Raw genomic sequence first — 27,975 nt, 5'->3', positions numbered from 1 at the left:
CAGGGACACACACCCAAGTTTTTTTCCCCTCCTCTCAAATGAAAGTTGGCATTGTCAGTTCTTTCCCACATGTCCGGCTCTGCCTCTTGAAAGGAGAGGTGTGCTAATACCTCCGTGCCAGGCCCCCAGACAGTCACTCTTTAGCCTGCCCTCGACTCTCCAACACCAGCCATGCAGAGTGTATCGTCAGCGCTGCTGCTCTTCAGCCTGCTATTCCTGAGTCAGGAGTATGGAGCCCTGGGGACAGAGACTCTCCGACACGCCGCCGCCATATCAGGTAAGAGAGCCCTGAGGAGGGTCCGCCGAGCGTGGAGAGAGACCCCCAGGTACAGGCTTACTGCGGTGCACCAGGGCAGGACAACAGCAGAGTGCAGGCAAGCATAGTGACAGAATGGCAACACATGCTAAATAATATCATTAGACAGGCTTTTTAAACTAGGGTGAAGACTAATTTATTTGCAACAGCCTTGACAGAAAATGCATAGCATGGGCAAGGCAGAACAAAATGCAAAACTACAGTGCAAATGGGAGAAGGGATGGGAGAAGATAGAGGAGCCGAGCACTGCCTCCTCTTTGGTCTGCTAATCTGCCTGCAATACTCTGATGAGGAGGGAGAGACGAGTAAAGGTCCCGATGGAGCAGGATCCCAGCTTTTTCTTCTGCAGTATGGAGCTCCAGCTTTATTCAAGTACAAGTGACTAAAACCTTCTATTGTGTCAAATACACTTTCTCACTATGCTGGAAAGGTGAGAAACAGCTAGCCTGGCTAAATCGAAATAGCTAGCCTGGCTAAATCGAAACAGCTAGCCTGGCTAAATCGAAACAGCTAGCCTGGCTAAATCGAAACAGCTAGCCTGGCTAAATCGAAACAGCTAGCCTGGCTAAATCGAAACAGCTAGCCTGGCTAAATCGAAACAGCTAGCCTGGCTAAATCGAAACAGCTAGCCTGACTAAATCGAAACAGCTAGCCTGGCTAAATCGAAACAGCTAGCCTGACTAAATCGAAACAGCTAGCCTGGCTAAATCGAAACAGCTAGCCTGACTAAATCGAAACAGCTAGCCTGGCTAAATCGAAACAGCTAGCCTGGCTAAATCGAAACAGCTAGCCTGGCTAAATCGAAACAGCTAGCCTGACTAAATCGAAACAGCTAGCCTGGCTAAATCGAAACAGCTAGCCTGACTAAATCAAAACAGCTAGCCTGACTAAATCAAAACAGCTAGCCTGACTAAATCGATTCTCATTTAGGTATCGTTGTGGAGAAAATGTAGAATATTGTGGCTAAAAAAAATTGCTTCAACTTTTAAGGTGTTTTTGGACATTGCATATACTATCTTTTACTAGGTACTATTATAAAAGTTCACTACAGCCATGTTACAGTTTTCTAGTGCTTTCCCCTTGGTTATACTGTGTATTTACCATAGTTTACCATACCTCTCTGTGCTTTACAATGCTAATCTATGCTCTACCGCGCTTGCACTGTGCTGTTTACACTTTGTATTGCAATTACTGTGGGAAACGTTTCTAAGGGTACGGATATAGATGAGCAAAGTGCTGAATATTGTGGCTGTAATCACTTCCCTTTAACTCTGTTGTTGTTTCCCAATGATTCTAATGGGATTGTTATGTGAATAGCTTTTTATTGGTCAGTAATGTAAAACATATAGTGAAGTGTATAGGGAAAAACACATAACTGCTGCTTTTCTATCTATGGGATCATATATTTAATGTCAATATTTTGTACTATATTGTGTAACGTATTGACAAACACGTAATTTTTTTACTACATTTACTGTACATTTTTTGTATTTATTTACAAACTATAATACACCCCATACACAATATAGATGTTACATATTGTTGGTGTGCATGGAAAGAATCCTAGTCAGGGCAGGTTTGTTAGCTACTTACTGTTTCTTGCTGGTGTCTAACACTGAATATAAGCATAGCTTGTATAATGCATAACCTCCCATTGCTGCAAGCAGCACTGCCCATATGGTGGATACAGTGGACAGCAGGTTTCAAGAGGACGAGGAATCTTAAGTCCCTCCTGCTAAAACTAGAACTCAGGAACAAAGCGATATGTCCACAAGGTTTGCTTTCTGATAAAAAACAGAGTAACGCAACACACAGAGACAAATGAAAAACATCTCAGTGTTAAATCAATATTTGTACTGCCTCTTTAAGTTTGCTGTCCAGTATTGGAAAGTCTTGATCCAGTATGAAGGGATGGGAGAAGATAGGGGAGCCGAGCACTGCCTCCTCTTTGGTCTGCTGATCTGCCTGCAATACTCTGATGAGGAGGGAGAGCTCAGTTTAGGGCAGCAGTGTGGAGTAGTAGTTAGGGCTCTGGACTCTTGACTAGAGGGTTGTGGGTTCAATCCCCAGTGGGGGATACTGCTGTTGTACCCTTGAGCAAGGTACTTTACCTAGATTGCTCCAGTAAAAACCCAACTGTATAAATGGGTAATTGTATGTAAAAATAATGTGATATCTGTATAATGTGAAATAATGTATAATGTGATATCTTGTAACAATTGTAAGTCGCCCTGGATAAGGGCGTCTGCTAAGAAATAAATAATAATAATAATAATAATAATAATAATAATAATAATAATAATAATAATAATGACTAGCTGGAGACCTGCGCAGCCTGCTAGCTCTGCCCAGATTCAAACACTCACTCCCTGCACTAATACTCAGTAAAGATACAGGGCAGTGCTTCACCTTGCTGTGCTAGCTCCCTGCACTAACACTCAGTAAAGATACAGGGCAGTGCTTCACCTTGCTGTGCTAGCTCCCTGCACTAACATTCAGTAAAGATACAGGGCAGTGCTTCACCTTGCTGTGCTAGCTCCCTGCACTAACACTCAGTAAAGATGCAGGGCAGTGCTTCACCTTGCTGTGCTAGCTCCCTCCACTAACACTCAGTAAAGATGCAGGGCAGTGCTTCACCTTGCTGTGCTAGCTCCCTGCACTAACACTCAGTAAAGATACAGGGCAGTGCTTCACCTTGCTGTGCTAGCTCCCTGCACTAACATTCAGTAAAGATACAGGGCAGTGCTTCACCTTGCTGTGCTAGCTCCCTGCACTAACACTCAGTACAGATACAGAGCATTGCTTCACCTTGCTGTGCTAGCTCCCTGCACTAACATTCAGTAAAGATACAGGGCAGTGCTTCACCTTGCTGTGCTAGCTCCCTGCACTAACACAGTAAAGATACAGGGCAGTGCTTCACCTTGCTGTGCTAGCTCCCTGCACTAACACTCAGTAAAGATGCAGGGCATTGCTTCACCTTGCTGTGCTAGCTCCCTGCACTAACACTCAGTAAAGATACAGGGCAGTGCTTCACCTTGCTGTGCTAGCTCCCTGCACTAACATTCAGTAAAGATACAGGGCAGTGCTTCACCTTGCTGTGTTAGCTCCCTGCACTAACACTCAGTAAAGATACAGGGCAGTGCTTCACCTTGCTGTGCTAGCTCCCTGCACTAACATTCAGTAAAGATACAGAGCATTGCTTCACCTTGCTGTGCTGTTGTGTTTATAATGTTCTTAGGTGGGAAGTACATTCTTTAGACTGCATTTCAAGTGCTTGGCATTGCTGTAAGATTTGTAAATGCAGGGGGAACATAAACGTACCGTTGAATCTTGAACTATGCAGAATGGTGTGGCTTTTAGCTTTGGTAATCTGTGGGAGTTGTGTAATATTTTGCAGTATTTAATTGAACAGAAAATAACTATTTGGATGATGGTGGAAATCACAAGACGTGTTAAAACCTCAAAAGCAGCGACTATATAAAACTATACCCAATAGATAGCTATTAGTTTATGCTATTAGCTATTAGTTTCTGCTTGAAAAACAAATACATACAAATAGAAGTGTACTGTTTTTTGCATCCTTTTCTTTGATGTGTCGTATTAATACGTTCTTGAGGCTCTAGTGGTATGGATTGCAAATCTCCAAAAGAAAAAAGATAGCGGCTAAAATACAGGCACTATTGGACTGCTCTTTACATCGGCAGACTTTCTGTATTTTACACATACAGGTAAATACTTCACTAGGTTGACCATTTTTTCAATAATATCTCTAGAGTTAGTTTTGTTGATTTTCACATTTGTTTTTTCATTTTTAACATATTTGTTTTACTTGTAGTCATTATCCTTCACGGAATTGTATTTTTTCCAAATGAATCCCAGGCTGCAGTGAGGCTGCTGTGGAGTGCAGTACGTGCAGGATTGCTCTTGCAGTGAGGCTGCTGTACAGTGCAGTACGTGCAGGATTGCTCTAGCAGTGAGGCTGTTGTACAGTGCAGTACGTGCAGGATTGCTCATGCAGTGAGGCTGTTGTACAGTGCAGTACGTGCAGGATTGCTCTAGCAGTGAGGCTGTTGTACAGTGCAGTACGTGCAGGATTGCTCATGCAGTGAGGCTGTTGTACAGTTCAGTACGTGCAGGATTGTTCTTGCAGCGAGGCTGTTGTACAGTGCAGTACGTGCAGGATCACTCTTGCAGTGCAGAGACTGTGCTTGTACTGTGCAGCTTTCTAGAGACTGGAGAACACTGCTGTGTATTCATAAAGTCTTGAATGCATGAACAGCAATGTATTTACCGGCGTGTGGATGGTCCTTGAATGCAGTCCAGTGTTTTAATTAGAGTCTAGTATAACAGGCTGCTACTGAGAGCTGGTGTTTCTCAATCAATCAATCACATCTTTACTTAGTATAGCGTCTTTCGCAACAAGTTGAAGTGCTTTAACATATGCAGAATATCAAAGATTACAATAAAAAGCAAGATAGGAAAATCCAGCAAATACAATAAAATAAATCATTTTTGTACAGCGAACAACAAAAAACAGTATAAACAATAAAAGACAGTAAATTAAAAGTCTATTTGATAAATATGCTAAACTATGAAAAAGTGTCTTCAGCCTACTTTTGAAGATTGCTACAGTAGGAGCTTTCCAAACAGGAACCGGCGATTCGTTCCATAGCTTCATAGCCGAATGCTCTACCTCCCATGTCTGTTTTTAAATGTTTGGAATGGTGCGATACCCAGCATCCTGGGATCAGAGCGGCTGCCCTGGAATATATGGGAGCAGTAAGTCACTCAGGTAGGATGGAGCTAGGATACATGACTACAAGCTGAACTGGAGTTTGAACATTAACTTTAAAAGATAGAATTTCGAATGATGAGTATCCATCTAAACTTCCAAAGTGAAGGCTAAACTCCTTACCATAAACTGTGGCTAGACCGCCACCCCGACCCAAGGGAAACCACAAGGAGAAGCCTCCACTAACGGTACTGCATCATCTGGTTTAAGCCAAGTCTCAACTAAGGTCAGAATATCTAGTTTTAAGTCTGAAATAGTTATACTGGACTCTATGCTGTGACTGGGGACAGTGGGGTGTGGAGACAGCACAGAAACACCACCTCTCAGAAGAAGCCTGTTATACTGGACTCTATGCTGTGACGGGACAGTGAGGTGTGCAGACAGCACAGAAACACCACCTCTCAGAAGAAGCCTGTTATACTGGACTCTATGCTGTGACGGGACAGTGGGGTGTGCAGACATCACAGAAACACCACCTCTCAGAAGAAGCCTGTTATACTGGACTCTATGCTGTGACGGGACAGTGAGGTGTGCAGACAGCACAGAAACACCACCTCTCAGAAGAAGCCTGTTATACTGGACTCTATGCTGTGACGGGACAGTGAGGTGTGCAGACAGCACAGAAACACCACCTCTCAGAAGAAGCCTGTTATACTGGACTCTATGCTGTGACGGGACAGTGGGGTGTGCAGACATCACAGAAACACCACCTCTCAGAAGAAGCCTGTTATACTGGACTCTATGCTGTGACGGGACAGTGAGGTGTGCAGACAGCACAGAAACACCACCTCTCAGAAGAAGCCTGTTATACTGGACTCTATGCTGTGACGGGACAGTGAGGTGTGCAGACAGCACAGAAACACCACCTCTCAGAAGAAGCCTGTTATACTGGACTCTATGCTGTGACGGGACAGTGAGGTGTGGAGACAGCACAGAAACACCACCTCTCAGAAGAAGCCTGTTATACTGGACTCTATGCTGTGACGGGACAGTGAGGTGTGCAGACAGCACAGAAACACCACCTCTCAGAAGAAGCCTGTTATACTGGACTCTATGCTGTGACGGGACAGTGAGGTGTGCAGACAGCACAGAAACACCACCTCTCAGAAGAAGCCTGTTATACTGGACTCTATGCTGTGACGGGACAGTGAGGTGTGCAGACAGCACAGAAACACCACCTCTCAGAAGAAGCCTGTTATACTGGACTCTATGCTGTGACGGGACAGTGGGGTGTGCAGACATCACAGAAACACCACCTCTCAGAAGAAGCCTGTTATACTGGACTCTATGCTGTGACGGGACAGTGAGGTGTGCAGACAGCACAGAAACACCACCTCTCAGAAGAAGCCTGTTATACTGGACTCTATGCTGTGACGGGACAGTGAGGTGTGCAGACAGCACAGAAACACCACCTCTCAGAAGAAGCCTGTTATACTGGACTCTATGCTGTGACGGGACAGTGAGGTGTGGAGACAGCACAGAAACACCACCTCTCAGAAGAAGCCTGTTATACTGGACTCTATGCTGTGACGGGACAGTGAGGTGTGCAGACAGCACAGAAACACCACCTCTCAGAAGAAGCCTGTTATACTGGACTCTATGCTGTGACGGGACAGTGAGGTGTGCAGACAGCACAGAAACACCACCTCTCAGAAGAAGCCTGTTATACTGGACTCTATGCTGTGACGGGACAGTGGGGTGTGGAGACAGCACAGAAACACCACCTCTCAGAAGAAGCCTGTTATACTGGACTCTATGCTGTGACGGGACAGTGAGGTGTGGAGACAGCACAGAAACACCACCTCTCAGAAGAAGCCTGTTATACTGGACTCTATGCTGTGACGGGACAGTGGGGTGTGGAGACAGCACAGAAACACCACCTCTCAGAAGAAGCCTGTTATACTGGACTCTATGCTGTGACTGGGGACAGTGGGGTTTGCAGACAGCACTCCACTCTCCCCAGTCACAATGAACTGTGGTTTGACCACTCATTTTAAAAGGTATCAAATATGAAAGCAGCAATGCTGTAGGATCATATGGCTGTGTGTAATGATGCAAAAGTATTAAGAATAGACCAATGACAGCTGCTCTAGTCAAAACGTTTGCCATTTCATTTTATTGAGTTACTTTTAGGATTAATACATATTTTGTCATTCAGTTTATTATTATTATTATTATTATTATTATTATTATTATTATTATTATTATAGTAAACTACAAAATTACATTTCAAACAGACTATGGTCAATTTTTAAAAGGGAGGATTAAGTTAAGATGAAAGGTACATTAGCCTCACTGTTACACTTTTGTTTTATTACATTCAACTAGAATCGCGAGAATACCCATGTTTGATACATTCTTAACGTGTGTTAATCCATGACTGGACCATCGTCCGAATCACAGAACATGCTAGGTGTACACGTAGTAATTATTAAACTGTGCTCCCAGGCTGGCTGCTATCAGAACAGTGAATGTGGGTGAGCTGGCGTCCGAGTTCAATTCTATGTGGTTTATTCGATTAGTCTGGATTCCTCACTTGGCACAAGGGAATTCACTGCAGTTTCCCTGTGAAGTGGACTGGTGTGCCAGCCAATACGGTTGTGTTTCACAATGGGACACTGTGTCTGTCTCCTCTCGTGTTGAGCAGGTCAATCATCCACAGCTTACCTTCACACGCGATCATAAACTATAAAAGTCTTTCCCGTCCTGAAACCCCTGCAGCAGTAGAAGGTTGAAATTTAGACAGCAGTTCTGTTACAGCTTAGGAGAAAACACAAAAATCAAAACATGGCAAAGACCCTTTTTTTACTCCCCAAATAATTTTTTTGTAATGTTGACCTGATACAAACAGTTGTCCTGCTTTCACCACGGTTTCATGAGACTCTAACCCTGACCCTAACTTTAACCCTGACCCTGACCCTAACTTTAACCCCGACCCTCACCTTGACCCTGAACCTAACCTTAAATTGGCATCCCCAAAGATAATATTTAGTCTGTGAAAAAGCAAAGCAGCAAGAGTTTGGGAGAATGTTGTTATGCTATATGCAAGGTTCCAATGCCATTCTACAGTATAGTAATGTACTTGTTACCTTTATTACTTTACAGGGAAAAAGTTCAGATCTGTATAGCAAATGCAAAACAATCAACTATAAATGACCTGTGAAACAGGGGAGCAGCATCACAACTAAACTGCACTGTTTTCTCATGTCGGGAGGGGCTTACTTTGCAGGGCACTGGTACAACAAACCCGTCTGCATAATCTGTGCTGCACTTTGATCCAATGAATGTATTCAAAAAGCCCTTACGAAATGATTTTCAATAGCAGTGCAATGCTTCTGCATGCATGGGATATGGTAGCACAAGTATTGGAGGCTGCCACTGGTAGTACACAGGGAACACTTCATATTTTGACCTACCAATGGAATCCCTATTGATTGTAGGAACCAATATGCTGGTAATCCATTGCAGTATCACGGTACCAGATCAGTACCAGTCAGACAGTGTGATACTGTATCACACTATTTCTTTCAATGCAGCGGCACAGCTGTTAACACTGTGATGTGTGATGGTTTCTTCAGGGTAATACACTGGATTCCAATGGGAATAGAAAGCCTGGCTGCAGTTCTGTGAATGCTTCTTCTGATTTCTCTCTCACTGCTGGTTTAGGTTTCCCCAGCTGAAGCACTGCGTCCCATTGTGCTGCGTGCCACAGCGATCTCACAACAAATACATTTTAGTTTACACATTATTTGGTGAAAGAAAACATGAAATCCAAGCCCCGGCCAAGAGAACAAGGTCTGTTTTCACTCCCCGCCAGCCTACAGCCCTATAACAGATTACACTGCCCAGCTATTCAATCACACTGCTGGGTATAGCCCAGCCCTTAGAAAAGTTTACCACAGTAAATCTGCAGTGACTCTGCAGCTTTCACCATGCTTATACTATTGCTTTAACACAACTTACCACGGCTTGTATTGAATATGCTTAATCATACCTCTCTGTGCTTTACAATGCTTCCCTGTGCTTTATCATACCTCTCTGTGCTTTACCATGCTTCCCTGTGCTTTATCATACCTCTCTGTGCTTTACAATGCTTCCCTATGCTTTATCACACCTCTCTGTGCTTTACAATGCTTCCCTATGCTTTACCAGACCTCTCTGTGCTTTACAATGCTTCCCTATGCTTTATCACACCTCTCTGTGCTTTACAATGCTTCCCTATGCTTTACCACACCTCTCTGTGCTTTACCATGCTTGCCTATGCTTTGCTATGCATTCACTGTGCTTTATTACACTTTGCTGTGCTTTTAACATGGGAGCCTTTTATAAAGGTTAGTTTACCATCCACGGTTTTGTTTTCTGAATATGCGTTCCCATACCTTGGTTGATCAAATCGCCCGCTAGTTCCCTGTAGCAGACCACCCAAGTGACGCGCATACTGACATTAAAACCTGCAGACCTGCAAAGTAAAATGTATATGTGTCAGATCACCGCTTTGGTGATGTAAAAAACAGAAGTGTGTCACTAATAACATATAACTGTGCAGGGGCGTCATTTCAGAAAGAATGGGGGGGAGCAAAGTACTGTCAACATTGAACATTCTGTCCCAATTAGCATCATGAATGAGAAAAAAAACAGGCAGTAATTGTGCCAGTTTACAAATAGATAGCGTGCTGCGCTTTGTCAGCATCGCTCTTATTCTTAAAATAAATTATACAAAATGTGCAATTCAAGTATTTTTAAAGCACAGCACTGGCTTATAACAAACTCAAAATTGTCGTTCCACTAAGTCTCATTTTATAGTAATAAAGTGTGTAAGGTTAGGTCAGTCGTTTCACTGAAACTTGTGGGTAAAGGCGTTAACGCTCACTGAATTGCTCTGTTGCAAGCTTTTGATATCCCAGTTAAGTAAACGTTTCACAGTTGCATACTGAACTACTGCAACATTTTTTTTTTTTTTTACAGTAGCAGCTAGGGACGTTAGACTACTCTCAGATCACTGAAAAAAAACGTGTCATGCTTGGGCTGTACAAAAAGAGCCGGGGGTAAGAACGCAGTTTAACTCTTTATTATAGAGCGCCCATCCGAATACATCTCAACAGATTTGACACATGCTTACAACCTGGAGACCTGGAGTTAAGTTTGAAACATTTAACCTGCTTTCCACAAAGAACGACACTTTGTATCAAATATAAACCAATGAACACAAACTGCTAAATAAGCACCCCAATTCTGTGAATGTCGAAAGTAGCAAAGTTTCATGTTTACACGATAATCACGAATAAACTAAAATAAAACAGAGTGTCTCCCTTTCATCTTGGTAAATTTATCAACACCAGCCTGTATGTGTAAGTCTAATGTTTTTGCTTGTCGGGTTAGCTCTCAATAACCAAAGGATTGCTCAATCTCTCATCCCCAGTATCTGTACGCAGGTATGTTTTGACCCTTCTCATGCTCGAAAAGAACCTTTCATTTGTTGTACTAACATTTGCATACGGGGAAATGTGTTATAAAAAGAAATCCATTGATTTTCATGGATAACATTGCCTAATCATATATTCAGTACATTTCAACCAGAGTGTATCTAATACCACCTTAATTTAAATATAATGTTCCGCCGATCCACTGTGAAAGACATTACAGAGCAATGTAATGTTAGAAAGTGGTACATCGTCAGAAAATGGTACGCATACCAAAATATAACCTGTCAGAAGGTGGTACCTTGTCAGATTTTGGTACATGTGCAATCACTTGCGATCTGATGGGTGTTTCTCTAATGTGAAAAGGAGGCACATTGTTCACTTTTCTAATGAGTGTTTTGCAGCTGTGCAGAAGTGGCACATGCTTATTTAACCCTTTCAGGACCAGTATTTTTGGCTGTTGTTGACACTTTCCTTATAAAAATTCACAAAAAATCTTTTTTTTTACAGCAGCATCTTGGAAATGGTGTCCTTTTTTCAGAACACTGGAGAACATTATAAAGTACTTCAGAAACCATACAAACTTTTCTCTTTAACACAATATTTCAGATTTGTTTATGTAAAGTATTTTTTATTATGTATTCTGCTTAGAGATACATGGATAAAAAATGCGTTATTCTATGACCCAACAGACGTTACAATACTTCATGAAAGTTTTGTTGAAAAATATTGATGTTTGGGCAAATTACAAGACATTGTTTAAAATAAATATTTATAAATAAAATAATAGTTATTCATTCTATTATTATCGGTGGTAAGAAAAATTAATTCTCTGCGGGAGTTAAAATATTGATACATTTTCTTTGCACACAGTACAGTAGTAGCTACGTTTTATTTCTATCCCGAGATTAGTTAAATCGTCTGATTTAGCGTCCTCCACACGAAGCAAAAGAGCCATAAGGTTTGTAGTAAAAACACGAAACAAATGCTAAGTTAATAAAACATATTTTTTGCAGACTTAAACTGGAAACAATCAATCAATTTCTCTAAAAAGAAAAAAACTATTCACGACGAACAGACAAAATGAGAAGTCCACCGCAAAGCTGCACGAAGTAAAAACATGTACAAGACCCAATGTATTGCATATGATCAATATATGGAAAAATATGATAAATGCAATTTAAAAATATGAAAAAGACAGAAAACAGCATAACGTACCAGACTTGAACAGGCACTACCGTGTTTTCAAAGTGGAAGTTGTTTAGGCATGCGCGAGCAAGCGCAGGGCGCTGCGTACCGTTTTTCATCCACGTAGCTGAAAATAACACGTACCTGTACCAAACCAGAAAAAGGGCCGCACAGCCCTACACATCAGCCTAAATCTATTTTGAAAATCTATGGTACTTTTTATTTAGAGCATGTATAAATAATTGTATCAGCAATATTAATAGTTTCTTCCGCAAGTGAATCCCTCTTTGTTGTCTCACTGTGTTTCATTTCTTCCGTTATCCTGTGGCAAATATATCCGACATTTCCCTTTGACTCATGATATCAATAATATGATATTACAGAAACAATACAATGCAATGCCATTCTGTGTTGTCGATATAGTCGCTGGATAACAATGAACTATCAATCAAAATGAATGAATGCAGCCGACGAGACTGAGAGCGAGCAATAACATCACCATGGTAACCATGGCCGACTTCATTCCGGATCCGGGTTCGATTAGAAGAGAATGATATTTGAAAACTCATTTTATTCGTTTGGGAAGAAAACTTCGACCATCTTTATGTGGTTATATTATATGTGTCTGTGTGTGTCGAAGGGGGTTGGGGGGGGGGGGGGGGGGTTAAAAAGTGGAAGACTGTCATGTAGGTCGACCAACGCAGCAGTGTCCCCCATCTGGGATTGAACTCACAACCCTCCGGTCAAGAGTCCAGAGCCCTAACCACTACTCCACACTGCTGCCCTATAGCAAATGATGCCCCTGGATTGTATGTACAATCCCCACCACCCCCTGCCGCCGCCGCCACAAATAGTCTGGACCAAATAGTCTCACTTCTACCTCTCTCTCTCTCTCTGTCTGTCTCTCTCCTGCAGCCGGCCTGTGTCAGACGCACCCCACAGACCTGGTATTCATCCTCGACTCGTCCCGCAGTGTGCGCCCCTCCGAGTACGAGCAGGTCAAAGTCTTCGTGTCCAAGGTGATCGAGTCCCTCACCGTGGGCCCCAACGCCACCCGCGTCGGTGTGGTCAACTACGCGAGCCAGGTGAAGAATGAGGTGTCGCTCAAGACCCACCGCAACAAGGCGGCCCTGTTGAAGGCAGTCAGCAAGATCGAGCCTCTGTCCACCGGCACCATGACCGGCCTCGCCATACAGTTCGCCATCAACGTGGCCTTCAGCGAGGGCGAGGGCGCCCGGGTGCGCTCCCCGGACGTCAGCAAGGTACCAGCTCTGCACTTTCCTTATCAGTGACGTAGTAAAACGTGATGCATGATGTTTAGGGTTAACAGATTTCCAGAGTGAAAAACCGGGACATTTAGTTTTTCTTCAAGTCACTGAGCTGTAGCAACTCTGATGCTGTCAAAATAAATATGTAATAACACAACGATAATTTCAAAATTATCCTTGAGTGTGTGTGGAGGGTGTCTCTTAATGTTCTGGCTGCTTAAATCAATGTCTGTTGTAAATGAATCCCTGTGTGGAGGGTGTCTCTTAATGTTCTGGCTGCTTAAACTGTGCCAAAAAAAATTCTGTTATAATCAGAGACATTAACTTATTAAAAATGACAAAAATGAAGTTTGTACTCAGGAACTACTAAACATAAAAAAGTTTTTTTTTGTAGAACTGTGTTGTACGGGGATGACCTCTGTGAGATGTGCTGTTGACTAACCCGTAGCAGTGAGCATTACTCCCGATACGCTTCCTCCCGACACCCTTCCTCCCGATACGCTTCCTCCCGACACCCTTCCTCCCGATACGCTTCCTCCCGACACCCTTCCTCCCGATACGCTTCCTCCCGATACGCTTCCTCCCGACACCCTTCCTCCCGACACGCTTCCTCCCGATACACTTCCTCCCGACACCCTTCCTCCCGATACGCTTCCTCCCGACACCCTTCCTCCCGATACGCTTCCTCCCGACACCCTTCCTCCCGATACGCTTCCTCCCGATACGCTTCCTCCCGACACCCTTCCTCCCGACACCCTTCCTCCCGACACGCTTCCTCCCGACACCCTTCCTCCCGATACGCTTCCTCCCGACACCCTTCCTCCCGATACGCTTCCTCCCGACACCCTTCCTCCCGATACGCTTCCTCCCGACACCCTTCCTCCCGATACGCTTCCTCCTGACACCCTTCCTCCCGATACGCTTCCTCCCGATACCCTTCCTCCCGATACGCTTCCTCCCGATACGCTTCCTCCCGACACCCTTCCTCCCGACACCCTTCCTCCCGATACGCTTCCTCCCGATACGCTTCCTCCCGACACCCTTCCTCCTGATACGCTTCCTCCCGACACCCTTCCTCCCGATATGCTTCCTCCCGACACCCTTCCTCCCAATACGTTTCCTCCCGACACCCTTCCTCCTGACACCCTTCCTCCTGATACGCTTCCTCCCGACACCCTTCCTCCCGACACGCTTCCTCCCGACACCCTTCCTCCCGATACGCTTCCTCCCGACACCCTTCCTCCCGATACGTTTCCTCCCGACACCCTTCCTCCTGACACCCTTCCTCCTGATACGCTTCCTCCCGACACCCTTCCTCCCGACACGCTTCCTCCTGACACCCTTCCTCCTGATACGCTTCCTCCCGACACCCTTCCTCCCGAAACGCTTCCTCCCGACACCCTTCCTCCCGATACGCTTCCTCCCGACACCCTTCCTCCCGACACCCTTCCTCCCGATACGCTTCCTCCCGACACCCTTCCTCCCGATACACTTCCTCCCGACACCCTTCCTCCCGATACGCTTCCTCCCGACACCCTTCCTCCCGATACGCTTCCTCCCGAAACCCTTCCTCCCGAAACCCTTCCTCCCGACACCCTTCCTCCCGATACGCTTCCTCCCGACACCCTTCCTCCTGATACGCTTCCTCCCGACACCCTTCCTCCTGACACGCTTCCTCCCGATACGCTTCCTCCTGACACGCTTCCTCCCGACACCCTTCCTCCCGACACGCTTCCTCCTGACACCCTTCCTCCCGATACGCTTCCTCCCGACACCCTTCCTCCCGACACGCTTCCTCCCGACACCCTTCCTCCCGACATGCTTCCTCCTGACATGCTTCCTCCCGACACCCTTCCTCCCGACACACTTCCTCCTGACACGCTTCCTCCCGACACGCTTCCTCCCGACACCCTTCCTCCCGACACCCTTCCTCCCGATACGCTTCCTCCCGACACCCTTCCTTCCAATACGCTTCCTCCCGACACCCTTCCTTCCAATACGCTTCCTCCCGACACCCTTCCTCCTGATACGCTTCCTCCCGACACCCTTCCTCCCGATACGCTTCCTCCTGACACCCTTCCTCCCGATACGCTTCCTCCCGACACCCTTCCTCCCGATACGCTTCCTCCCGACACCCTTCCTCCCGATACGCTTCCTCCCGACACCCTTCCTCCCGATACGCTTCCTCCCGACACCCTTCCTCCCGATACGCTTCCTCCTGACACCCTTCCTCCCGATACGCTTCCTCCCGACACCCTTCCTCCCGATACGCTTCCTCCCGACACCCTTCCTTCCAATACGCTTCCTCCCGACACCCTTCCTCCCGATACGCTTCCTCCCGACACCCTTCCTCCCGATACGCTTCCTCCCGACACCCTTCCTCCCGATACGCTTCCTCCCGACACCCTTCCTCCCGACACGCTTCCTCCCGACACCCTTCCTCCCGACATGCTTCCTCCTGACATGCTTCCTCCCGACACCCTTCCTCCCGACACCCTTCCTCCCGACACGCTTCCTCCTGACACCCTTCCTCCCGATACGCTTCCTCCCGACACCCTTCCTCCCGACACGCTTCCTCCCGACACCCTTCCTCCCGACATGCTTCCTCCTGACATGCTTCCTCCCGACACCCTTCCTCCCGACACACTTCCTCCTGACACGCTTCCTCCCGACACGCTTCCTCCCGACACCCTTCCTCCCGACACCCTTCCTCCCGATACGCTTCCTCCCGACACCCTTCCTTCCAATACGCTTCCTCCCGACACCCTTCCTCCCGATACGCTTCCTCCCGACACCCTTCCTCCTGATACGTTTCCTCCCGACACCCTTCCTCCCGACACACTTCCTCCTGACACGCTTCCTCCCGACACGCTTCCTCCCGACACCCTTCCTCCCGACACCCTTCCTCCCGATACGCTTCCTCCCGACACCCTTCCTTCCAATACGCTTCCTCCCGACACCCTTCCTCCCGATACGCTTCCTCCCGACACCCTTCCTCCTGATACGTTTCCTCCCGACACCCTTCCTCCCGACACGCTTCCTCCTGACACCCTTCCTCCCGATACGCTTCCTCCCGACACCCTTCCTCCCGACACGCTTCCTCCTGACACCCTTCCTCCCGATACGCTTCCTCCCGACACCCTTCCTCCCGACATGCTTCCTCCTGACATGCTTCCTCCCGACACCCTTCCTCCCGACACACTTCCTCCTGACACGCTTCCTCCCGACACGCTTCCTCCCGACACCCTTCCTCCCGACACCCTTCCTCCCGATACGCTTCCTCCCGACACCCTTCCTTCCAATACGCTTCCTCCCGACACCCTTCCTCCCGATACGCTTCCTCCCGACACCCTTCCTCCTGATACGTTTCCTCCCGACACCCTTCCTCCCGATACGCTTTCTCCCGACACCCTTCCTTCTAATACGCTTCCTCCCGACACCCTTCCTCCCGACACCCTTCCTCCCGACACCCTTCCTCCCGATACGCTTCCTCCCGACACCCTTCCTCCTGATACGCTTCCTCCCGACACCCTTCCTCCTGACACACTTCCTCCCGATACGCTTCCTCCCGATACGCTTCCTCCCGACACCCTTCCTCCCGACACGCTTCCTCCCGACACCCTTCCTCCCAATACGCTTCCTCCCGACACCCTTCCTCCCGACACACTTCCTCCCGACACCCTTCCTCCCGACATGCTTCCTCCTGACATGCTTCCTCCCGACACCCTTCCTCCCGACACGCTTCCTCCCGACACCCTTCCTCCCGACATGCTTCCTCCTGACACGCTTCCTCCCGACACGCTTCCTCCCGACACCCTTCCTCCCGACACGCTTCCTCCTGACATGCTTCCTCCCGACACGCTTCCTCCCGACACCCTTCCTCCCGATACGCTTCCTCCCGATACGCTTCCTCCCGATACGCTTCCTCCCGACACCCTTCCTCCCGATACGCTTCCTCCCGACACCCTTCCTCCCGATACACTTCCTCCCGACACCCTTCCTTCCAATACGCTTCCTCCCGACACCCTTCCTCCTGATACGCTTCCTCCCGACACCCTTCCTCCCGATACGCTTCCTCCCGACACCCTTCCTCCCGACACCCTTCCTCCCGATACGCTTCCTCCCGATACGCTTCCTCCCGACACCCTTCCTCCCGATACGCTTCCTCCCGACACCCTTCCTCCCGATACGCTTCCTCCCGATACGCTTCCTCCCGACACCCTTCCTCCCGATACGCTTCCTCCCGACACCCTTCCTCCCGATACGCTTCATCCCGACACGCTTTCATCCCGACACGCTTCCCTCCCGACACGCTTCATCCCGACACGCATCCCCCGACACGCTTCCTCCCAGCATGCTTCCCTCCCGACACGCTTCCTCCTGACACGCTTCCCTCCTGACACACTTCCTCCCGACACGCTTTCATCCCGACACGCTTCCCTCCCAACACGCTTCATCCCGACACGCATCCACCCGACACGCTTCCTCCCGACATGCTTCCCTCCCGACACGCTTCCTCCCGACACACTTCCCTCCTGACACGCTTCCCTCCCGACAGGCTTCCTCTCGACACGCTTCCCTCCTGACATGCTTCCTCCTGACATGCTTCCTCCCGACACGCTTCATCCCGACACGCTTCCCTCCTGACACACTTCCTCCCGACACCCTTCCTCCCGATACGCTTCCTCCCAACACCCTTCCTCCCGACACGCTTCCTCCTGACATGCTTCCTCCTGACATGCTTCCTCCCGACACGCTTCCTCCCGACACGCTTCCTCCCGACACCCTTCCTCCCGACATGCTTCCTCCTGACACGCTTCCTCCCGACACGCTTCCTCCCGACACCCTTCCTCCCGACACGCTTCCTCCTGACATGCTTCCTCCCGACACGCTTCCTCCCGACACCCTTCCTCCCGATACGCTTCCTCCCGATACGCTTCCTCCCGATACGCTTCCTCCCGACACCCTTCCTCCCGATACGCTTCCTCCCGACACCCTTCCTCCCGATACACTTCCTCCCGACACCCTTCCTTCCAATACGCTTCCTCCCGACACCCTTCCTCCTGATACGCTTCCTCCCGACACCCTTCCTCCCGATACGCTTCCTCCCGACACCCTTCCTCCCGACACCCTTCCTCCCGATACGCTTCCTCCCGATACGCTTCCTCCCGACACCCTTCCTCCCGATACGCTTCCTCCCGACACCCTTCCTCCCGATACGCTTCCTCCCGATACGCTTCCTCCCGACACCCTTCCTCCCGATACGCTTCCTCCCGACACCCTTCCTCCCGATACGCTTCATCCCGACACGCTTTCATCCCGACACGCTTCCCTCCCGACACGCTTCATCCCGACACGCATCCCCCGACACGCTTCCTCCCAGCATGCTTCCCTCCCGACACGCTTCCTCCTGACACGCTTCCCTCCTGACACACTTCCTCCCGACACGCTTTCATCCCGACACGCTTCCCTCCCAACACGCTTCATCCCGACACGCATCCACCCGACACGCTTCCTCCCGACATGCTTCCCTCCCGACACGCTTCCTCCCGACACACTTCCCTCCTGACACGCTTCCCTCCCGACAGGCTTCCTCTCGACACGCTTCCCTCCTGACATGCTTCCTCCTGACATGCTTCCTCCCGACACGCTTCATCCCGACACGCTTCCCTCCTGACACACTTCCTCCCGACACCCTTCCTCCCGATACGCTTCCTCCCAACACCCTTCCTCCCGACACGCTTCCTCCTGACATGCTTCCTCCTGACATGCTTCCTCCCGACACGCTTCATCCCGACACGCTTCCCTCCTGACACACTTCCTCCCGACACCCTTCCTCCCGATACGCTTCCTCCCAACACCCTTCCTCCCGACATGCTTCCTCCCGACATGCTTCATCCCGACACGCTTACTCCTGACATGCTTCCTCCCAACACGCTTCCCTCCTGACACACTTCCTCCCGACACGCTTCCTCCCGACACGCTTTATCCCGTCACGCTTCATCCTGACACGCTTTAATCCCGACACGCTTCCCTCCCGACACGCTTCATCCCGACACGCATCCCCCGACACGCTTCCTCCCGACATGCTTCCCTCCTGACACACTTCCTCCCGACACGCTTCCCTCCCGACAGGCTTCCTCTCGACACGCTTCCCTCCTGACATGCTTCCCCTGACACGCTTCCTCCTGTGCTCAGGTGGCGATCATCGTGACGGATGGGCGCCCCCAGGACAACGTGAAGGACGTCTCCGCCCGCGCCCGCGAAGCTGGCATTGAGATGTTTGCGATTGGCGTGGGGCGCGTGGACATGCACACGCTGAGGCAGATCGCCAGCGAGCCGCTGGAGGAGCACACTGACTATGTGGAGAGCTACAGCTTCATCGAGAAACTCGCACTGAAGTTCCAGGAGGCCTTCTGCAGTAAGCCAGCACCCCGATACTGGGAACGTGTTTCTGGGGTCCTAACTTTGTATGATGTTTGCAAGCATTCATTAGATGGTCCTGGCGGGCTGAATGATGTGCAAGAAGATGGACTATTTTGTATTAATATAACTGAATATATGTTCTTCATCATTCATCACATATCACAATGCCTCGATACTTGATGAACTGTTTCCCATAAATCTTACCTGCCATGCACGCCCATTCATTGTATTATAGGTTAAGAAAGCTTTCAGTTTGCTTGCTGTGCTTTCCAGAAAGACTGGTCATGTATGGTCCGTTGGATCTGACTCTGTATCTGTGAGTGTGCATGTCCACGGAGACTCTTCTTCCGTTGGATCTGACTCTGTATCTGTGAGTGTGCATGTCCACGGATACTCTTCTTCCGTTGGATCTGACTCTGTATCTGTGAGTGTGCATGTCCACGGAGACTCTTCTTCCGTTGGATCTGACTCTGTATCTGTGAGTGTGCATGTCCACGGAGACTCTTCTTCCGTTGGATCTGACTGTATCTGTGAGTGTGCATGTCCACGGAGACTCTTCTTCCGGTGGATCTGACTCTGTATCTGTGAGTGTGCATGTCCACGGAGACTCTTCTTCCGTTGGATCTGACTCTGTATCTGTGAGTGTGCATGTCCACGGAGACTCTTCTTCCGTTGGATCTGACTCTGTATCTGTGAGTGTGCATGTCCACGGAGACTCTTCTTCCGTTGGATCTGACTCTGTATCTGTGAGTGTGCATGTCCACGGAGACTCTTCTTCCGTTGGATCTGACTCTGTATCTGTGAGTGTGCATGTCCACGGAGACTCTTCTTCCGTTGGATCTGACTCTATCTGTGAGTGTGCATGTCCACGGAGACTCTTCTTCCGTTGGATCTGACTCTGTATCTGTGAGAGTGCATGTCCACGGAGACGACTCTTCCAATGGATCTGACTCTGTATCTGTGAGTGTGCATGTCCACGGAGACTCTTCTTCCGTTGGATCTGACTCTGTATCTGTGAGTGTGCATGTCCACGGAGACTCTTCTTCCATTGGATCTGACTCTGTATCTGTGAGTGTGCATGTCCACGGAGACTCTTCTTCCGTTGGATCTGACTCTGTATCTGTGAGTGTGCATGTCCACGGAGACTCTTCTTCCGTTGGATCTGACTCTGTATCTGTGAGTGTGCATGTCCACGGAGACTCTTCTTCCGTTGGATCTGACTCTGTATCTGTGTGTGTGCATGTCCACGGAGACTCTTCTTCTGTTGGATCTGACTCTGTATCTGTGAGTGTGCATGTCCACGGAGACTCTTCTTCCGTTGGATCTGACTCTGTATCTGTGAGTGTGCATGTCCATGGAGACTCTTCTTCCGGTGGATCTGACTCTGTATCTGTGAGTGTGCATGTCCACGGAGACTCTTCTTCCGTTGGATCTGACTCTGTATCTGTGAGTGTGCATGTCCACGGAGACTCTTCTTCCGTTGGATCTGACTCTGTATCTGTGAGTGCGCATGTCCACGGAGACTCTTCTTCTGTTGGATCTGACTCTGTATCTGTGAGTGTGCATGTCCATGGAGACTCTTCTTCCGTTGGATCTGACTCTGTATCTGTGAGTGTGCATGTCCACGGAGACTCTTCTTCCGTTGGATCTGTTCTGCGACAGGCCTGTAGTATTGTTCTTTAACCCCCCCCTTCCTCTCCCAGTGTCTGACCTGTGTGCCACCGGAGACCACGACTGTGAGCAGATCTGTGTCAGCACCCCCGGCTCCTACAAGTGTGCCTGCAACGACAGCTTCACCCTTCAGGAGGACGGCAAGACCTGCAGCGGTAAGTCAGGACGAACGCAGCCCTGTCCTCATCTACAGAGGCACCTGGCACTGAAATAAAATCTTATAGTGGATGAATGTCAGTGTATAGCTTTCTATTGCACAGTGTTGTGAAATCTCGGGAAAAGGGATCATATATTGATTATTCTATATTTAAAAATGCAATGTAATGACATATATTGTTTCTCTACTCTCCTCCCTGCTTTTCGTTTCCTACCATTCTTCCCATTCTCCCCTCTCTCCTTACATCCTCTCCCTTACTCCCCCTCCCCACTCGCCTCTCCTCCACACTCTACTCTCCTCCTTCTCCCCTCTCTCCTTACATCCCTTCCTCTCCCCATCCCTTTCTTATCCTCTCCCTTACTCCCCCTCCCCACTCGCCTGTCCTCCACACTCTACTCTCCTCCTTCTCCCCTCTCTCCTTACATCCCTTCCTCTCCCCATCCCGTTCTTATCCTCTCCCTTACTTCCCCCTCCCCACTCACCTCTCCTCCACACTCTACTCTCCTCCTTCTCCCCTCTCTCCTTATATCCCTTCCTCTCCCTTACTTCCCCCTCCCCACTCGCCTCTCCTCCACACTCTACTCTCCTCCTTCTCCCCTCTCCCTATTTGGCCCCTCTCTACTCTCTCCCTCCTCCCTCCTCTCAGCCTGCAGTGCCAAAGCCGCAGACGTGGTCTTCCTGATCGACGGCTCCAAGAGCGTGCGGCCCGAGAACTTTGAGCTGGTCAAGAAGTTCATCAACCAGATCGTGGACAAGCTGGACGTGTCAGAGACGAAGTCGCACGTGGGGCTGGTGCAGTACTCCAGCTCGGTGAGGCAGGAGTTCCCGCTGGGCCGCTTCAACACCAAGAAGGACTTGAAGGAAGCGGTGAAGAAGATGTCCTACATGGAGAAGGGCACCATGACCGGTCAGGCCCTGCGTTACCTGCTGGACAGCAGCTTCACCCCCAGCCACGGGGCCCGGCCCGGCATGACCAAAGTGGGCATCGTCTTCACGGACGGGCGATCCCAGGACTACATCGGAGAGGCCGCCAAGAAGGCCAAGGAGCTCGGTACGGCTTGCTGCTGCACGGGGGTTTGTTTGCTCCTCCCCTACGCTGCTTTCATATCAACGCATTCAAGACATGAGTGTTTCTCAACCTCCTTGCAAATCCCTGGGATAACATAAAAAATATATAAATAAATACATGACTCAGAATATTGAATCATATTTTCATTTGAGTTGTATTTTCAGAAAGGAAGGAGCATCTGCAATAGTGTGGGTGCTCTTAATTGAACCTTCTTGGGTGTTTTTTTTTCGTAATGCAGATGTTTTTCTTTTCTAACTTTGCACTGGGATAAAATGCATAAACACACAGCTGTATAAGGTGTATATTGTGGAGGTGCTAAGGAGCTGTGTGTGTTCCTTCCTCGAAGGCTTCAAGATGTACGCGGTGGGGGTGGGGAACGCAGTGGAGGACGAGCTGAAGGAGATCGCCTCCGAACCCATCGCAGAGCATTACTTCTACACAGCTGACTTCAAGACCATCAACCAGATCGCTAAGAAGCTGCACTTCAAAGAGTGCGAGGGTGAGTCACGGTGCACGCGCTGGCACTTGAAAGAGTGCGAGGGTGAGTCACGGTGCACGCGCTGGCACTTGAAAGAGTGCGAGGGTGAGTCACGGTGCACGCGCTGGCACTTGAAAGAGTGCGAGGGTGAGTCACGGTGCACGCGCTGGCACTTGAAAGAGTGCGAGGGTGAGTCGCGGTGCACGCGCTGGCACTTGAAAGAGTGCAAGTGTGAGTCACGGTGCACGCGCTAGCACTTGAAAGAGTGCGAGGGTGAGTCACGGTGGACGCGTTGGCACTTGAAAGAGTGCGAGGGTGAGTCACGGTGCACGCGCTGGCACTTGAAAGAGTGCGAGGGTGAGTCACGGTGCACGCGCTGGCACTTGAAAGAGTGCGAGGGTGAGTCACGGTGCACGCGCTGGCACTTGAAAGAGTGCGAGGGTGAGTCACGGTGCACGCGCTGGCACTTGAAAGAGTGCGAGGGTGAGTCACGGTGCACGCGCTGGCACTTGAAAGAGTGCGAGGGTGAGTCACGGTGCACGCGCTGGCACTTGAAAGAGTGCGAGGGTGAGTCACGGTGCACGCGCTGGCACTTGAAAGAGTGCGAGGGTGAGTCACGGTGCACGCGCTGGCACTTGAAAGAGTGCGAGGGTGAGTCACGGTGGACGCGTTGGCACTTGAAAGAGTGCGAGGGTGAGTCACGGTGCACGCGCTGGCACTTGAAAGGGTGCGAGGGTGAGTCACGGTGGACGCGTTGGCACTTGAAAGGGTGCGAGGGTGAGTCACGGTGCATGCGGTGGGCTTGATGAGATACTTGTATGATGCATAATAAGATGTTAATTTAATAGTCGACTATTTTGTTAAAACACGAAAGACAGGGCAAGTTTGTATTTCAGCTAACTCTAAATCACACTTATTTTTCAACTTCAATGAGATGTTGTGCTTCCAGTCTAGAATCAAACGATACATCCCTCTATTACAATACAATATTCAAACTCTACATCCCTCCTATTACAATACAATATTCAAAGTAATATATCCCTCTATTACAACACAATATATATCTTGTGAAGAACCAGAAAATGTGCTGCTGATCTTTCATCCATAGTGCTACATTTAGAAATACTAAAGGAAACTTCATAAGAATGATGGGGCTAAGAAATATTTGGAACATGTTTTATATGCTTCCAGTTGAAATTGCTCCAGTTGAAACTGAGGAGAGTAGGGTGTGGAGGAGAGGTGAGTGGGGAGGGGGGGAGTAAGGGAGAGGTCAGGCCCGCAGTGCTGGCTGTCGCTCCTTTATTCTCCTAATCGCTTTGCTGCTGTTTTATTTCTCCTCCAGAAGAGAACCCATGTGAGTGCGAGTCCATCGTCAAGTTCAACACCAAGATAGAAGAAGACATAGCAGCACTAACGAAAAAATATATCCTTTTATTAGCGTGAGAGAGTGAGGGGATGGAGCTACCCGAGAGAAGGTGGCAGGGAGCACAAGCGTGCGTGCGTGTGCGTGTGTGTGCATGCGTGTGCGTGAGCACTGACATGGTGAATCACTTGTTTGATTGAGCTGTCATTGATTTACCTTGTGAAACATGAGAAAGTGATGCAAGTGAAGAAACAGCCACTTGGGTTTGTGATGATTAGTGCTGGCTGTGGAGAACAGCAAGTAAGCCTGATCATCACCAATGACCCTCATCTGTGGAGAGCTCGGTCCCATTAATGGAATAACCAGTTTGTGCAGCTCTCTCTAAATGTACCCCCTACATATCCCCCAGGACTGTGGCATCTCAGTCAGATCTGCACTGCTGGAAGGGAGGCTGTAGTGGTGTCAGATCTGCACTGCTGGAAGGGAGGCTGTCGTGGTGTCAGATCTGCACTGCTGGAAGGGAGGCTGTCGTGGTGTCAGATCTGTGCTTTTCTCCTTTGTTCTGCATTCAAAGGGATTCCCGTGTCCCTGATGATAATAGCAATACTATTTTGTGAATGCTGTGTCTGGGTTTGTCCTTAACCCCTCGCTTACTGGATGCCGTGACAAAGAGGATTGCCACGCTGGAGAACCGGATCGTTTAAAGACGTCGAGCACCCCTTCCCCGTCCCCCTCCTTGTTTTAAACATCATATTGTAACATACTGAGAGTCCTGGCATGTACTCAGCTTTCCCTATTGTATCCCAACCCTGTCCAGCTTTGCCTTCACACAAGCCTCTGGCGTGGAAGACCTAAACGTTGTATAGAGTGCCATTGAGCGAGAAACCTTGTATAAATGCAGAAATAGCAACGTATTTAAAGCTTAATATGTGTCTCTGCACATCGAGATATTTATTGATATACAGAGATGACGATTCTAGTGTTATTGTTTCTGTGTGTCTGCTTACATCTCTGTCCTTTTAAGTTGTAAAACACTAAAGTATCTATTATATGTAATATATATACAAATAATTTAATATATGATTGGACATTGCAAAGTTGTGGATGCATTTTTTTAATGACAAACGTAAATATAATTGTACAAAGAAAAATATAGGCAACACTCTAGGGTAAACGATAATAACACACCTATAAGTGTGCAATATGTTTTATAACTGGCTCTTGTACACAGTGTTAAAAGAGCACACAAGGCATTGAAGAAACATGATGCTTTCCTGAGCTTTACAATAGCAGGTGAAGCTGGAAGACGTAGTGTGATCCTTGTTAATGACTGTCATTACTTCTAATGCCATTTCTCTAGATGTTTTATTTGTTTTCTTAAACAAAAGTGTAACCACAATGGCTGGATGCTGGAGATGTCTGTTCATTCCCAGTGTGTGTGTTTGTATTGAGTCCCCGCTCCCAGCAGGAACCGGGCGCTGTGAGCTCTCATTGCGAGGGTCAGGGTGCGAGGGGCGCGCTGGGCTGCTTCCTTCATTCCGTTACGCTCTGTATAACCGTGGATCTTTATTCACGGACTTTCCAAACTTTCATTATTAAAAAGAAGCTTTTGTATTTAACTGTGTTGTCACTGTAGTGGGAGGAACTTAGAAATAAAAACTGACAACGTGTTTGTTTCAGGACAGAACAAAATATTAAAAAGTCTGCTGAAATTTGGAAAATTTGACTGTTTTATTCAGTTTATTTTTCTTTTTTAAATGTAACCCCCCCCCCCCAAAAAAAAAAAGTACCCTTAAAAAAGGAAGCAGCGCTGTTCCAAAAGATATATAGCGTTACACATCCCCACGTGTTGCTACAACTTTTTAAATAATGAACCTATCATTTTTTTTTCATTGTTAACATCCTGACAACTTTTTACACTTAGAACATTAAAGACCGTTTCAAAGCTATTTTCAAAACGCCCATTAGAGCAGACGTTGTGAGAAGAGCTTTGAAGGAGGTGCGTGAGCCAGTCATGCCGATCGTCCGGTTCCTCTTGCTAGTCGAGTCGCTCTCAAGCGTATTTTAAGAAGAACCCGTTTGCACAGACGCTCTCTTCCTTGTGGATTGAAGGCTTCATCTGGCAGCCGTGTTGAGAAGCTGCAGCTGCTCTGGGAGCTGGATGAAGGCAGTAGGGCTTCAGTGGGAGATTCCCCGTCCAGATCACCACACCACTCTGCCTCCTGCTTGCTCCCAGAGTATCTCAGCATCCCTGCATATATAATGAATCTTCAATACATGCAAAAGATGGGATTGCGTTAAAGCTCTGCATTTCAACATGAGCGTTCAATGGTAAATGAAAACTGCAAGACCACTTCTGGACCAGCTTACCACAGGGGACTTTATATAAACATTTATTCAAAGGGTTATTAATAAAATTAACCCGAACATTTCTGTCCAGCATGAAATAAAGCATTTTTATACGTCACATTTTCCTCTAATTGGTTCCTGATAAATAAAGCAATTGATTCCACACAGAATATATGGCAGCAGCGTGCCGAGGTGAAGCAGTCCGATACGACCCCTTTCTTTAACATTTTAACATCTTGTATGAAGAAGCTGGATAGGAGAGCAGGCAAAGGAAGGAGAGCCTTTCAGACTGCTGCACCCCGACACTACCAGCGAGGAGAGCCTGACTGCTGCACCCCGACACTACCAGCGAGGAGAGCCTGACTGCTGCACCCCGACACTACCAGCGAGGAGAGCCTGTCTGACTGCTGCACCCCGACACTACCAGCGAGGAGAGCCTGTCTGACTGCTGCACCCCGACACTACCAGCGAGGAGAGCCTGTCTGACTGCTGCACCCCGACACTACCAGCGAGGAGAGCCTGTCTGACTGCTGCACCCCGACACTACCAGCGAGGAGAGCCTGTCTGACTGCTGCACCCCGACACTACCAGCGAGGAGAGCCTGTCTGACTGCTGCACCCCGACACTACCAGCGAGGAGAGCCTGTCTGACTGCTGCACCCAGACACTACCAGCGAGGAGAGCCTGTCTGACTGCTGCACCCCGACACTACCAGCGAGGAGAGCCTGTCTGACTGCTGCACCCAGACACTACCAGCGAGGAGAGCCTGTCTGACTGCTGCACCCCGACACTACCAGCGAGGAGAGCCTGTCTGACTGCTGCACCCAGACACTACCAGCGAGGAGAGCCTGTCTGACTGCTGCACCCAGACACTACCAGCGAGGAGAGCCTGTCTGACTGCTGCACCTCAACACTACCAGTAAGCTCTCTGGTGTGTGCTGTGAAATCAGTTCATCAGGTCACTGATTAGATGAAAATGCAAGTCTGAATAAAACATTCCATTAGATTTTTCTTTAATACATAAAAGAAACGTCTTCCTAATCTACCATTGAGTTATCGTGTCTTTCAGTATCCAAGTTGAGTCTTTCACTTTTCAGTCCCTCCTAATTCCTGTCACTTTGCAGACGGATCGGAGCAGCGTGCGTGGAAGGAGTTGAAAACATTTGTTTCTTCTCGTTTTCAGTGATTCTTTTGCAAATGAAAAGTGTTTTGAAATGTCAGAGAAATAACACATAGAATAAAACATTGTGATTTTTGCCAACTAACATGTTCTAGTATTCTCCACCAGGGGGAGTATTGCAGACTTTCTATAGCAATTGAAAAACAAACAGCAGCTAGAAAGACATTACTGTATAGTATCACATGTTGGCTTAGTTTAAAACAATTCAAATTTATTTTATGACATTTTAAATGTGCTTCTCTTTACTCTAAAAGTACGGTACTTCCATCCAAGTCAACTTCCTTAAGAAAAACACCACT

The 27,975-nt window shown here is 48.4% G+C and overlaps 1 protein-coding gene across 1 annotated transcript; it reads left to right on the top strand.

Annotated features, from left to right (window-relative positions):
- The first annotated feature begins 69 nt into the window (after positions 1–69).
- On the top strand, positions 70–26,615 carry LOC131699746 (cartilage matrix protein-like). The gene is made up of 8 exons (XM_058997728.1): positions 70–277; positions 12,632–12,978; positions 19,183–19,405; positions 21,114–21,236; positions 21,885–22,289; positions 22,654–22,806; positions 24,128–24,208; positions 24,803–26,615. Exons 1-8 carry the CDS (start codon positions 172–174, stop codon positions 24,850–24,852), a joined length of 1,488 nt encoding a protein of 495 aa, XP_058853711.1. The 5' UTR covers positions 70–171; the 3' UTR covers positions 24,853–26,615.
- Positions 26,616–27,975: the final 1,360 nt, after the last annotated feature.

Source organism: Acipenser ruthenus, chromosome 23, assembly GCF_902713425.1.
Source record: "Acipenser ruthenus chromosome 23, fAciRut3.2 maternal haplotype, whole genome shotgun sequence".
Lineage (NCBI taxonomy): Eukaryota > Metazoa > Chordata > Actinopteri > Acipenseriformes > Acipenseridae > Acipenser > Acipenser ruthenus.
This window is presented reverse-complemented; position numbering and strand designations above follow the sequence as displayed.

What these genes read in the sequence shown, in the direction of transcription:
- LOC131699746 (XM_058997728.1), top strand. Translation starts at nt 172, where the DNA reads ATGCAGAGTGTATCGTCAGCGCTGCTGCTCTTCAGCCTGCTATTCCTG. An exon ending in ACACGCCGCCGCCATATCAG is followed by an intron (nt 278 to 12,631) that starts GTAAGAGAGCCC and finishes TCTCTCCTGCAG; the next exon opens with CCGGCCTGTGTCAGACGCAC. An exon ending in GGACGGCAAGACCTGCAGCG is followed by an intron (nt 21,237 to 21,884) that starts GTAAGTCAGGAC and finishes CCCTCCTCTCAG; the next exon opens with CCTGCAGTGCCAAAGCCGCA.